Here is a 12,837-nt window from a genome sequence, read left to right as displayed (position 1 = left end):
AGCATGGGAACTAGGCCTGCCCTACTGGGGCCGGACCCCGCTTTGTGAGCAGCAAGGCGAAGGCTGCTGTAGGAGTCCCCTTACTTGAGCTGGGGGTGTGGGGGTCCCCCGGCAGCGGCGGTGGCGGGTGGCGGCACGTCCTGGCTGGGTTTCTGGGCCAGCTGTGGTTTGGCAGGACGTCCAGCAGGACCCGGGCCGCTAGGCCTGGGCTGCTGCGTGGTGGGTGGCCCAGTGCGGGGTCCTGGACCTGCCTGGCTTGCCTGGCGTGTGGGGCCAGGAGGGCCTGGGGGTTTCTGGGGAGGGCCTTGGCGCTGCTGCCCCGGTGGGGCCCCTGAGGCCTTTGGTGGAGCTGGACCAGAGACAGATGTCTGACGGGTAGCCTGTGGGGGGCCTGCCTGGCGCTGGGGAGATGGGGAGGCAGGTGGGCGGGCTGCTGGAGGCGCTCCAGGACCTCCTGCCACTGGCCGGGATTGGCGGCCTTGACCCTGGGTCATTGGTGCAGCCTGGGACACGGGCTGCTGGGGTGCTGATGTGGGACTTGGTAGGCGCTGAGGCAGAGGGCTGCCAGCTGGGGGTCCAAGGCCCGAAAGGTGCTGCTGGCCCTGTGGTGGTGGGCGCTGCTGCAGTGGGGGTCCCTGGCGCTGGGGCCCTGGGCCCGGCTGTTGAGGGCCACCTGGGGGACAGAGAGAGAAGGCACATATGAGAGGGAGCCAGTGAGAGGTGGGGGCTGCTTGGGACCTGAGGAGCTGAGAAAGTCTGCCCTCACTTACCCTGGGGTGGGGGTCTTTGCTGAGCTGGAGGTCCTGCAGGCTGCTGGGAGGTCTGTCGGCCCAAGGGCAGGGCCCCTGGGGATGGAGTCTGTGGCAGAGGAATGGAAAAGAAGCGGTTAAACATAGTTACCAGCCTGTGGAGCACCAGCCAAATCAGAATGACATTGGTTCCCTCTTCACTGGGTTTTGCCCCGTCTGTGACCAGCTGAGGAGATATGAGGTTGTGAGTCCCCCACACCATACTCAGGGGTCGGGAAGAACTCAGGGAAGTCAGGGTAGCAGTTATTTATCATTTTTTAAACAACTGGCAATTGCAGCCACATGTGCGTTAAGGTGATGCCAGTAGCCTGCTGATTATGGGCTCAATGGTGTGCTTTGACCAAGGGCTGGCCTCCCCGCCAGTAGGTCAATGCCAAGGGCCTGACCTGGCTGTGGGAGCCCCTGCCAGGGGAGGCATCCCGCTGCCGCTGCCGGGGCAGGGCCTGAGCCATCTTGTTGACCACAAGCTCCACGATGAGTTGCTTGTCTTCATCCTGGTGGTCACCAATGAGTGGCATGGAGGATCCTACCACCTGGGGATGAAAAGGGATCCAGTGAAGGGAGAAGCAGGAAGTGCACGTGAGGTGATGGTGAAAACACTTTGGCTTCACAAAAGGCAGGGCACTGCGAGGAAATGAGCCCGAGATTCTAAGTGGTACGGATTATGCCCTATGAGGAGGGCTTGTCTGTTATAAGGCACCTGACAGCTTCCCAGGTACATTAGAGCAGGGTCTGCAAATCAGGGTCCATGGGCCAAGTCTGGTCTGCTGCCTGTTTTTGTGTGGGCTTTGAGCCAAGGATGGGTCTGCTATCTTTTTCTTTTTTTCCTTGGGTACTGGGAATTGAACCCAGGAGTGCTTAACCACTGAGCCCCATCCCCAGTCCTTTTTTGTATTTTATTTAGAGACAGGGTCTCCCTGAGTTGCTCAGAGCCTTGCAAAGTTGCTGAGGCTGGCTTTGAACTCGCAATCTTCCTGCCTCAGCCTCCCAAGCCACTGGGATTATAGGTGTGTACCACTGTGCCTGGTCTGATAAGTCAACAGATTTTATGACATGTAGAAATAAGAAATGTAAATTTCAGTGTCCATAAACAAGGTTTTGGACACAAACAATACATTGTATCCCAAAACACAGTGTACTTAAGGTGTTTACATATTGTCTTTGGCTGCTTTTTCAGAGTCAAGTCATTGCAATAGACTGCATGGCCAACAAAGTCCAAAATATGTAGTCTGGTTCTTCACAGAAAACGTGTACCAGTCCCCACTTTATAGTTTGCTTGGTCTTTTACAAAGTGCTTCACTATTGGCCCACTTTCACAGAACACTTTCAAGGTAACTAAGTGCTTTGTCATTCACCAAGATGTCTTGATTCACTGAGCACTTTCCAGTCTAATACATTTTACCATTCATCAAGGATGTCTAAGTTCACAGAGCAGGTTAGTTTTTTTGTTGTTGGTGGTGGTTGGTTGGTTTTATGGTGCTGGGGATGACCTGGGACATTATGCATGCTTGACAAGCGCTCTACCTCTGACCTACAAACCCCAACCCCAGCTTAGAATTTAAGTGTTTTGCTATTTTGCTAGGGATGTCCCAGTTCACAAGGTAGTTTATGGTTTACCGAGCACATTGCCATTTGCTGAGGACTTTCTGAGCTGCGGAGTCCTTCACAGTACTGTGTGTTGATGCTATGGACTGGTTTCTCCCCCTGTGCCCCACTGATCCCTGGGTGCTCCCACCTCAATGATGTGATCCCTTCCGTCCTTTCCGTGCAGTGCTTCCACTGCGCAGATGTCCAGTCCTCCGAAGATCTCTGAGCATGTGTCCACCCACAGCTTGTACCTGCCAAGATGAGGGGCAGGGCAGCCTATCAGCACCTTGCTTATGTGGCCACACTCCTGCCCTCCCCTCCTCCCCTGAGTTCAGGCTCCCCACCTGTCAGACATGGCAATCTGCTCAAGCATCGCAGAGCCTGTGTTGGTCTTCCAGTTCCCTGACACTGACGTCCTCCTGGAGGATGAGAGGAGAGATGGTCAGGGGGCTCTGGGCTGCATGGGACAGAGCAGGTGACCCCTTCCTGAGCTCCCATCTCTCCACTCACATATAAGCTTTGTAGTTCTGCCCAATCTTCTGAACACGCACGTCATATTTGGCATCAATGAAGGGCTCGGCAGTGGCATATGTCTTGGTCAGTGCCACAACACTTGCAATGTCCTGAAAGTCGTGCTGGTTGTCCACTTTGACCTATGGGTGTAGGGGTGGGGATCAGGACAGCAGTGGGGAGTGGGGGCTTCTGGAGTGGTGTGTACACATGACACACAGTACATTAAAAATTAGGTGGGCACACCAAGGCACTTGAGCATGCATAATTGTGGGTCTCCTGTTTTGTCCATGTACACAAACACAGAGTTGGGTATATACAACTCTGTGAGCATACTAAAAATCACTGAATTGTCCACTTTAAATGGGTAAGTTCTATGGCATATGAATTATCTTTCAATAAAGCTGTAAAAAACTTTTTGTATATACAGTATACACATATGGGCAGCCAGACACAGGCCTGCTTGTACACGCAATATACAAACATAGAAGCGGGATGCACTCAAACTTACTAATTACAAGTCTGCTTATACACACACAGACAAAATCAGCAGGATGGCAAGCATACTGGACCCCAAGACCCTGGAACATAAAAAAATGAAATGATGCATGTTCAGCACAGAGGCATGCACATACACACAGACACAGTGCTGGAGATGCTAGCATAATAACAGGACTCACAAAATTGGCTGAATGCACAATAAAAAATATAGGCTGACAAAATAGTTGAATATGAGAAAGCAAAAATCCAAATAGATGAAGACATCCCAGGACACACTGTCAAACACAATTACTGGTGTGCACTGTATACACAAAGACACATACCTACATGAGCACAGTGCTGGGAACATTCACTGTGGATACGTGCACGCATGTGCACACACCCCAGCTGGATACTCACCTTGCCCATCCCCGAGTGTGCATGCCCCATCTTCACAACCACAGGGTACGTTGTGCTACTAAGCTGGTGGGGACAAAGGCAGAAGAGGAATGGTCAGGGGAGGAGTGCTGACCACCAAGAGTGGGTCGATTCAGTGACCCCATCCAACCTGAGCCACAGTATGAGCCATTTTGCAGAAAAGGCAGGTTAGACCCAGGCAGGCAGCAGCTGAGAGTCCCACAGCATCTCCAAGCCCAGAATCAAACCCAGTCCTGCCAGCCTGTCCCTCCCTCCACCCACTAAGTCCCACATTTCCTGCCCCTGCCTTCCCAGGGCAAGGCATGGGGTGAGGGTGGGGGACTTTCCCAGAAAAGTGAAAGTTTGTTTTTATAGTGAGGCGAGTGTGTGTATGGGGGTGTGGTGGTGTATGTGTAGCAACTGGACCTCTCAGCCAAGCCTTGTATGTAAGCCTCATCCACACACATACACAACTTAGAGACACACACAAACCTGCAGACTTGATCTACCCAGCCAAAACAGAGATGCTCATGCATGTTGAGAAGAACAACTAACAGGCTCAAAGCACACCTAGCTCTGGGGCTGCAGAAACCCACACGATCATTCCCAAAGGCCATTCTGTCATCCAGGTGCTCATAACATGGACAGGAGCCAGTACTCCTGGGCAGCACACCACACTCAGACACACATAAGCCCCTCCCCTTGCCCCAACCCACAAGATAGAAAGGCATAGAACCCAAAGGATCGCTCATGTGATACAGAGGCACACACGATTTTACAGGCACATGCAACAGAACTGGGCACGTATTCAACATTCACAGGTGCACGTGCCACGCTCCTAGTCGCATGCACAACCAATAGAAGGATCTACATAACAAACAGGAGGTGCATGCGCTTCTAGGTCTTCATATAATCACAGCTCCATAACACAAACCCACACCACACTCTAGGGCACGCAAAAAGTATATTGAGACACACACACACACACACACACACATACAACACGCCTTGCCATATGTATAACACAGATTTATGTACAACTAGAGATGCCCACAACTCTCCCAAGTATACAGACAACACTTCTAGTCATGCACACCACACATTCAGGCAAGGACACCACAGCACACATGCACTTGTGCAGAGCCCCTGCCTCCTGCTGACAGGGTAGAGGTGGCATTCCCGGAGGGGCTGCTGGGGCGGTGGTGGTTCCTGGTTCCCGACAGGCACAGGAAGCCCGCAGACTCGGTGACCAATTGACCTTCAGGCTTCGCCCTCCCTCTGCACCCCTCCTTCCTCATTTCCCAAATGACTGGCGTCACTGCAGGGGGCAGGAGAACTCAGATGCATGGTGTTGAGAGTGGGGGTGAGGGGGTGGGGGGAATCCTCCAGGCATGGTGCCAGAGAAACCATCAGGCGCCTGCATGACATTCCACTGGGATAGACACATAGCACGCAGAAGTGGACGACGTATTCATGATTGCATATGTGACCTACAACTCCCAGAAGCAACAGCAAAAAACACTCAGGCACACACCCAACTCTCAGGGATGGACCTACAACACACAGAGGGACTCCCAGCAGCAGAAACGTAGCAGAGAGCTGTGTGCCCACACACATACCCACCCCTACTTGCCGAGGTTTCTAGGTGCTCTTCATAAACCATCCTTGCTTCCCCTGGACCTGAGGCTGAACACAACACTGTGGATATGTGTAATGTGTCCTTCCAGGTGCGTGTGCAGAGGACTTTGGATATCCAGGACAGCCCTAGATTTGAATACTAGGGATTGAACCCAGGGGCACTTTACCACTGTGCCACATCCCCCAGCCCTTTTAAAATATATATATATATATTTTTTTTTTTTTTTTTAGAGACAGGGTCTCGCTGAGTTACTAAGTGCCTTGCTAAGTTGCTGAGGCTTGCTTTGAACTTGCAATCCTCCTGCCTCAGCCTCCCATACCACTGGGATTAGAGGTGTGCACCACCACACCTGTTTTCTGTTTTTTGTTTTTCTTTTTGAGTCTTGCTCTGTCGCTCAGGCTGGTCTTAAACTCCAGGACTCCTGTGATCTCCCAGCTAGGTGTGATGGTGCACAGCTGTAATCCCAGCTACTCAGAAGGCTGAGGCAGAAGGATGGCAAGTTCAAGGCCAGCCTCAACAATTTAGGGAGCTCCTGTCTCAAAATGAAATTAAAAGTTTGGGGCTATAGATCAGTGGTAAAGCACCCCTGGGTTCAATCCCCAGTACCACTAAAACCAAAACCACACAAACCAAAAAAATCAAGGGATCCTCCTTCCCACATCAGCCTCTCCAGTAGCTGGAACTTTCAGGTAGGCACCACTGGACCCAGCTCCTAGACTTGAATCTTGGCCTCTCCTCTGCCTACGGCCATTTGAGATCCCAGATAGGTCACTTTAACCCTTCTGGGACTCAGTTTCTTGTTCTGTACAATGGGCACAATCAGGTCAAGCATTTGGTACATTGTGGGGATCATCTCTTCTATACATGGCAGTTGGTCCCTTTGGGCTACCACACTTCTCCAACTCCCCAGATGGTCACAGGTCTAGACACCCCTCTGCAAAGTTCACACCCACCCCATTTCAAGCCTGCACAATAACCTAGATCCATACAACTCCTCACATGTAAACAGTTGGCAAAATCGAGTGCTGACTCAGATTTCAGAGATAAAGAGCTGGCGTCAGAAGCAGTGTCTAGTGGGGTGCCGAGACAGGACTTTCCCTGCCTTCACTTCTCTGTCAGTTCCTCCGCAGAGTTAGTCAGCCCCCTGTCTCATTCACTCTCACTCCCCCACTTTCACAATCAGTTTCTACAAATTTTTGCTTTTCTTCCCTTCCTCCTTTGATTTTGCTCAACGGAGTCATTTCTTCACTCTCATTCCTGGGCAGATGGCTTGACCCCTATTGTGTCTCAGTTTTCTCCCTGTGTAATGAGTATGTGAACCTTATCTAACTCACTGGGATGTCGTAAGGAGTGTCAGCTAGCATTAATGAACAAGGAGGTAGGTCATCAGGACTGATTGAAAGACATAATGTACATACAAAGGCTTTAGAGCAGTGCTAAATGCACGGTAAACACTCCATAAGTGCTGATAGTGGTTTTTATTGTGTGGTTGTGGTTATTGAGCAAACCTCCCTAAGTTAATCAAGCTTAATTAGCAAGGGGGTCGTGGAGAATGAATGAGATAATTTATACTAAGTTCTAAACCGAGCACAGTAAGTGCTCAATAAGTGGCTGCTGTCGTCATCATTATCATCATTATTGGTCTATCCTCCCTCAATTAGCCAAGGACGTTAATCAGCCCTCAGAACTCTACCCCAAGCCCCCAGCAAATATTCCTGCATCATTGGGAAGCTGGTGGGCAGGGGTTGCCCAATTCCACCGGCCACCAGGGGTGTGGAACAGTTAGTGGGGAAGGGGCAGGGCAGGATGGAGTGGGGATAGTGTTTTTACTGACTCACTAACTTCCTTCACCGCCATTAATTCACCCCCCTCCTGATGCTCTCTAATGCTTACCAGCACCATTCCCTGCCTTCCAGTACTGTGCGGCGCCTGGGTTAGGATCCCAGAGCCAGTGAGCCTAGGTTCAAACTCCAGCTGTCTTCAGTCCCTTTATGTCTCATATTTCCTCATTTCTCAAAAGGGAATCCTACTTATTTCCACCTTCACAGCTTGTTGTGAGCTTTAAGTGAGATAAATAGCTATGCTGATTGCCTGGTACACAGTCAGGGCTATATAAATGCTATTTGCCTGAGTATGGGCTTTTATTTGTTTTTGTGCTTTCTGTGTGTTTTGTGGCACTGGGATGCAACACAGGCCTCATGCCAGCTAAAAAGCGCTTTGCCACTGAGCTACACCCTGTCGTGTTCATGTGTTTTTTGAGAAACTTTATGACCCAGGTTCTGGCTCCATGCCACTTGAGTTCCATTAGTCTCAGTTCTACCACTTATTAACTCTATGTTCTTGTATAAGTCACATAATTCCCTTTTATTTTTTTGGTGGTGGTGGTAGTGGTTCTAGGGATTGTACCCAGAGATGCTTTGCCACTAAGCTACATCCAGTCCTTTTTATTTTTTATTTTGGAGCCAGGGCCTTCCTAAGTGGTGGAGGGAGGCTCGGCCTCTATCTTAAGATCCTCATGCTCAGCCTCCAGGATCACTGGAATTACAAGCATATGCCACCCTGTCCGGGAAGTCGCATAACCTCTTGGTGCCTCAGTTTCCTCACTTTGTATTCCTCCCCCACTTGCCTGCCTTATCTCTCTCCACTCCTTCTACTTAATTTGTTCCCTCTCCACCACCCCCTCACCAGAACGTCAGACACACCAGGAAAGGAAGGGCTTTTTATGGGCTCAGCACAGAGTTGATGCACAATGTTGAAAGAATTAAATAAGTCGGGCTTCAGCCATGGGAAATTTGGGAGTGTGGGTGACTGGAGAGAATTTGGAGACTCCAGGGACTTGGGACTGTCTGTCGCCTCTCCTTGGAGGCCGCTAGGAAGGAATGCTCGCGACGTGGAGCTGGGGGAGGGGGTGCGGCGGGCGCGGCGCGGCGGGAGGGGCGGGCGGAGGGGGGTGGCTCTCCTTTGGGCTGCCCTCCGCCCGCCCCTAGGCTTCTGCACGATGGTGGGCGGATGAGTAATGCAGCCAGGAAGCCTGCAGGCCTGTGATTTCCGCGCCAACCCCGCCCCTCGCGTGGACATTTATCCTCTACCGCTCAGGCCCTGCCGCCATCGTCGCAGATCCAGCGCCTAGAGACAGAGCAGAGGTAAGCAGAGACCCGGGTGTCCCTGCGGGGCTGGAGCTGGGCTGCACTGGAGCCTGTGTGCTGGCTGCTGGCCCGTCCAGTCCGGTGCCAGATACCCGGCTGCTCGGCCTGGCCTGCGAGTACCAGGACCCCGGGCTGGTTGGAGAACGGCAAGGGGGCATCTGGAATTGTTCCCCCCAAACCGGCACTCCAGACCCCTAACTTCCCCAAACCCAGACCCCTTAATACCACAAAGGCTTCCCACCCTTCCAACTCCCTGGAATTCACTCATTACCCCACTAAGTCCCCACCCCAAATCCCTGCAATTCCCTAAACTCCCCCTATCCCCAAACTCCCCCTTCCCCAACTCCCTAAACCTCAAAACTTCCTCTGCCCTCACATCCCGCAAGCACTCCCATCACTTTTAGCTCCACCACCACTTCCCTAAACCTTTGGACCCCTAAACTCCCCCAGCTCCCCAAACCCCCAACTTCCTCCCAGTTCAACTCTTTAAAATCCCCTAGCCCCAATATGCATAACCCCTGACCTTCTTGAAACTCTTTTGGACCACAAAACCCAAATTTCTCACCCCCAAACTCTTCATCCTCTAGACTTTCCCAACCTCCCTAAATCCTCAAACTTCCAGCCCTCTTATTCACGAACTGACAACCTCATAATTCCCCAACTCAGTCCCCTAAATCACTTGAACTCCACAAAACCCTAAACTCTCCAAACTCTCTAAATCCCCACACCCCTCGGGGCTCCCCAACCCCTTTAAGATACCCAAACTTCCCAACATCTTAGGCCCAAATCTCAGTCCCATAATTCCCCCTCCCAGGCTGCCAGGGGTCAGCAGATCCGCTGGGCTGGGGGCCACCTGACACTCCTTTCTCTCCCTTACAGAATCCACCATGGCCCCTTTTGCACCCTTGGCCTCTGGCATCCTGTTGTTGCTGTCACTGATAGCCCCCAGCAGGGCCTGCACCTGTGTCCCACCCCACCCACAGATGGCTTTCTGCAACTCTGATCTTGGTGAGTCTGACCCCTTCTCTGCCCACATTCTCAGCTTAACTTTCCCTCTCAGTCTAGAGGGTCTCACAATGGTGGCTAACTCTTGAACAAGTCAACTCACCCCTGCATATCTCTGTTTTGGCCACAATAGCATCCTCAGATTTCCATGAGTACATCAGGTCAGACACCTCAGGGCCTTTGTGCTGGCTGCTCCTACTGGTACATCCTTCACCCCAAGTACCCAGATAGATGACTGCCTAAAAGTCACTTCTGGGGTGACTTTGCCTGAACATCCTGCTTAAAATGTTAGCTCCTGACGCCTAGTAATCCTGATCCTCTGTTAAAGAAAAATTATTAAATGATACTTGCTAAGACATAGTAAGCCAGATTATTCAGGACCATCCCAGTAGGAAAGGGACCATGGCAATGGGATTTTGCAGAGGGGAAAGAGATTGGGCTCAACTCCCAATACAGCATGGGTAAGGGGGAATTTATAGCTAATGATCAATTTAGAGACCAGTTAATGGAAAATCACTAAGAGAAAACATCAGGAGTGAGGGGGTGGGCTTCTGACCTAACAGTGTTCTTGCTGAAGACAGGTTAGTGTGTCAGATGTCATGTGGGGGGTAGGGGATTTGTGAGGAACCCCCATCAGATATTGAGGAGAGTCAAATGAAGGTGGGGTAAACTGACTTAGCAGGGTTCTTTCCTTAAACTGGATTTTACGACAAAGTGCATAGATGGGCCTGGGAGAAATTTCAGGAACCTGGCTAAAGTCTGGTCAAGCAAAGGATCTTTGTTACCTCTTTACCCAGCTCTGTAATTCCCAATCACCATTAACATCTTCTATTCCCACGAACTTAGTTTCTTTTTAGTCTGTCTCCTCCTGGCTAGAATGTGAGATCCACAGGGAAGGGACTTCAGTGTTTTGTTCACTGTTGTATCTCTAAAGTCCTGAATAGTACCAGATATGCAGTAGGCGATCTGAAATATCTGTTGGGTGTATGAATAGATGAATGAACAAATAAAAAAGACTTAAAGTGTTGCCTGGTGAAGAGTATGAATTCAATACATAGATGAATCAGTTAAGAGATGTATAAATCCCTTTGCACGCTGTCTAGCACTCATCAATCCCTATTTGTAGTTATGCTTTACTCGTATTAGTATGATAATTATTTTTATTGGTTCATGCTGTTAATTTGACTCATTTTCTTTCCCTTCTCTCCTGCAGTCATAAGGGCCAAGTTTATGGGTGAACCAGAAGTTAACCAGACCACCTTATACCAGCGTTATGAGGTCAAGATGACAAAGGTATACTCCTGCTCCCTCCCTAGCAGTCTCCAACATCTTCCTCCTCAAAACAGAAGCCTCCCGCCGCGGCGGGTTGGTGAGGGAATTGTGATCTGAGGAATTAGGTATATGACTTCAGGGAAGAACCAGCAGTGGGAGGATTATGTCAGTAAAAGAGACTCTTCCCCTCATCCATCAACAGATGTACAAAGGCTTCAACGCCTTGGGGCCTGCCGCTGACATCCGGTTTGTCTACACCCCCGCCACGGAGAGCGTCTGCGGATACCTCCACCGCTCCCAGAACCGCAGCGAGGAGTTTCTCATCGCGGGTGAGGCTCCACCCCTTCGCCCTGGGCCGCAACTACCCGTCCTCAAACGCTGCCTAGCAACCGGGGTGGGGGGTGAGGCTTCGAAGGGAATGGTCTCAGTTGAAATTGGAACCACCTATCAGAAGGCTGAGACTTTGCCGAGTGGGGTCTGTATGCCCAGGGCGCCAATCAGATGCCGTCCTGTCTCCTGACCCAACCAATCAAAAGCTGCCTGTTGCTTTCTCCCCTCCCTCCCAGGACAACTGCGGGATGGGCTCTTGCACATCACCACCTGCAGTTTCGTGGTTCCCTGGAACAGTCTGAGCTCAGCTCAGCGCAAAGGCTTCACCAAGACCTATACTGCTGGCTGTGAGGCATGCACAGTGAGTGTCTGACCCCTGTACTCCACCTGGAGCTTGTTGGGGTCTCTTCCCCAAACCGTGGGCTTGTTTCTTGCCCCCGCCCCCACAACGGCTATTCCCTGTCTTTGTGCCTGCTTCTCAAACCCAAGAACTGTCCCTGCTATCTCTTGCTATTTCCTCAGTAGCAAGAAATTCTGGTTTATCCTCTGCCCTGTGTCTGATGCCTTGGGACTGCCTGCTCCCTGACTTTTTTTTACCTGTCCCTCTAACTCTCCCTTTTTACTCTTCTGTAATCCCAGTTCCGGTTCATGACCCCTGGGATATATTTGTTTTTTACTTCCCTAGAACGTTCTCCACAACCCAAAGTGTTGTTCCCCATACCTACCAACTCTTTCCCAGCACATCTCATTGTTGCCCTGTAGTTGGCTGCTCCAGACACCAGGGGTGCATTACATTGACCTGGCTATTCTAAGACTGTTCCCTGATGCCCCTGAATGTCCTCTGATCCTGATGACTGTCTGAGAGGACCCACTACCTATTCCTATGCTTAAAATCGGTGCATGCCTGCTCTTCCCCACTATTGCCACTCATTCCCTGCCCTGTGGGACAATTCCCCAGGAGATCTGCCTGACTGATCCCAAGCGACTATTCCCTAACCACCTTTCCAGTACACTGATCCTTTCACTGGCTTCCTGTTCCCCCAAGGGGAGGGTCTGTTCCTGGGTCTCCAGCAGCTCAATGTTGCAAGCTGAGGAGGGGAAAGTCATCCACAGGATGGAGGGGGAGAAGGAGAGGCCCTCGAAGGTTGACCACCTCTCCTCTCTTTCAGGTGTTTCCCTGTTCATCCGTGCCCTGCAAACTGCAGAATAACACTCATTGCTTGTGGACAGACCAGCTCCACACAGGCTCTGAGAAAGGATTCCAGAGCCGTCACCTTGCATGCCTGCCCCGGGAGCCAGGGTTGTGTACTTGGCAGTCCCTGCAATCTCGGATGTCCTGAAGTCTGCTCCCAGTGGAAGCTGATGCCAGCATGGTTTTTGCCCCCTTCCCATTCCCAACTTTTTTTTCTCCAAGATGGTGAAATAAAGAGCTACCACCCAGCAGACACTGTCTCTGTGTAGTGCTTGGGACCAAACCCATGTCAGTGATGAATTGGTGGGAGCACCCTGGGACCAATGAGGTAGGGAGGGATGCAAGATGTTGAGTTTGGGGGCTGGAGGTGTAGCTCAATGGTAGGGTGCTTGCTTAGCATGCACAGGCCATGGATTCCATACCCAGCAAAAAATGTTGAGGTGCTATATT

At 51.2% G+C, this 12,837-nt stretch overlaps 2 protein-coding genes across 3 annotated transcripts in view; one reads left to right on the top strand and one right to left on the bottom strand.

Moving 5' to 3' along the window:
- Positions 1-12,837, bottom strand: part of SYN1 (synapsin I) — a 50,812-nt gene that overhangs the window by 1,895 nt on the left and 36,080 nt on the right. For both annotated transcript variants that reach the window (XM_079123516.1, XM_079123517.1), the window contains exons 6-12: positions 3,807-3,869; positions 2,907-3,049; positions 2,741-2,815; positions 2,545-2,647; positions 1,196-1,342; positions 771-858; positions 85-673 (exon numbers count right to left, since the gene is read on the bottom strand). In XM_079123516.1, the coding sequence (XP_078979642.1) occupies positions 85-673; positions 771-858; positions 1,196-1,342; positions 2,545-2,647; positions 2,741-2,815; positions 2,907-3,049; positions 3,807-3,869 (1,208 nt within the window). The remainder of the gene's footprint in view (positions 1-84; positions 674-770; positions 859-1,195; positions 1,343-2,544; positions 2,648-2,740; positions 2,816-2,906; positions 3,050-3,806; positions 3,870-12,837) is intronic.
- TIMP1 (TIMP metallopeptidase inhibitor 1) lies at positions 8,427-12,638 on the top strand. The gene is made up of 6 exons (XM_079123550.1): positions 8,427-8,585; positions 9,468-9,596; positions 10,807-10,886; positions 11,068-11,194; positions 11,432-11,556; positions 12,365-12,638. Exons 2-6 carry the CDS (start codon positions 9,476-9,478, stop codon positions 12,533-12,535), a joined length of 624 nt encoding a protein of 207 aa, XP_078979676.1. The 5' UTR covers positions 8,427-8,585; positions 9,468-9,475; the 3' UTR covers positions 12,536-12,638.

The sequence above is a fragment of the Sciurus vulgaris genome, assembly GCF_902686455.1.
Source record: "Sciurus vulgaris genome assembly, chromosome: X".
In the NCBI taxonomy this organism is placed as follows: Eukaryota; Metazoa; Chordata; class Mammalia; order Rodentia; family Sciuridae; genus Sciurus; species Sciurus vulgaris.
Note: the sequence above shows the minus strand (reverse complement) of the source record. Positions and strands in the feature narration are given on the sequence as shown.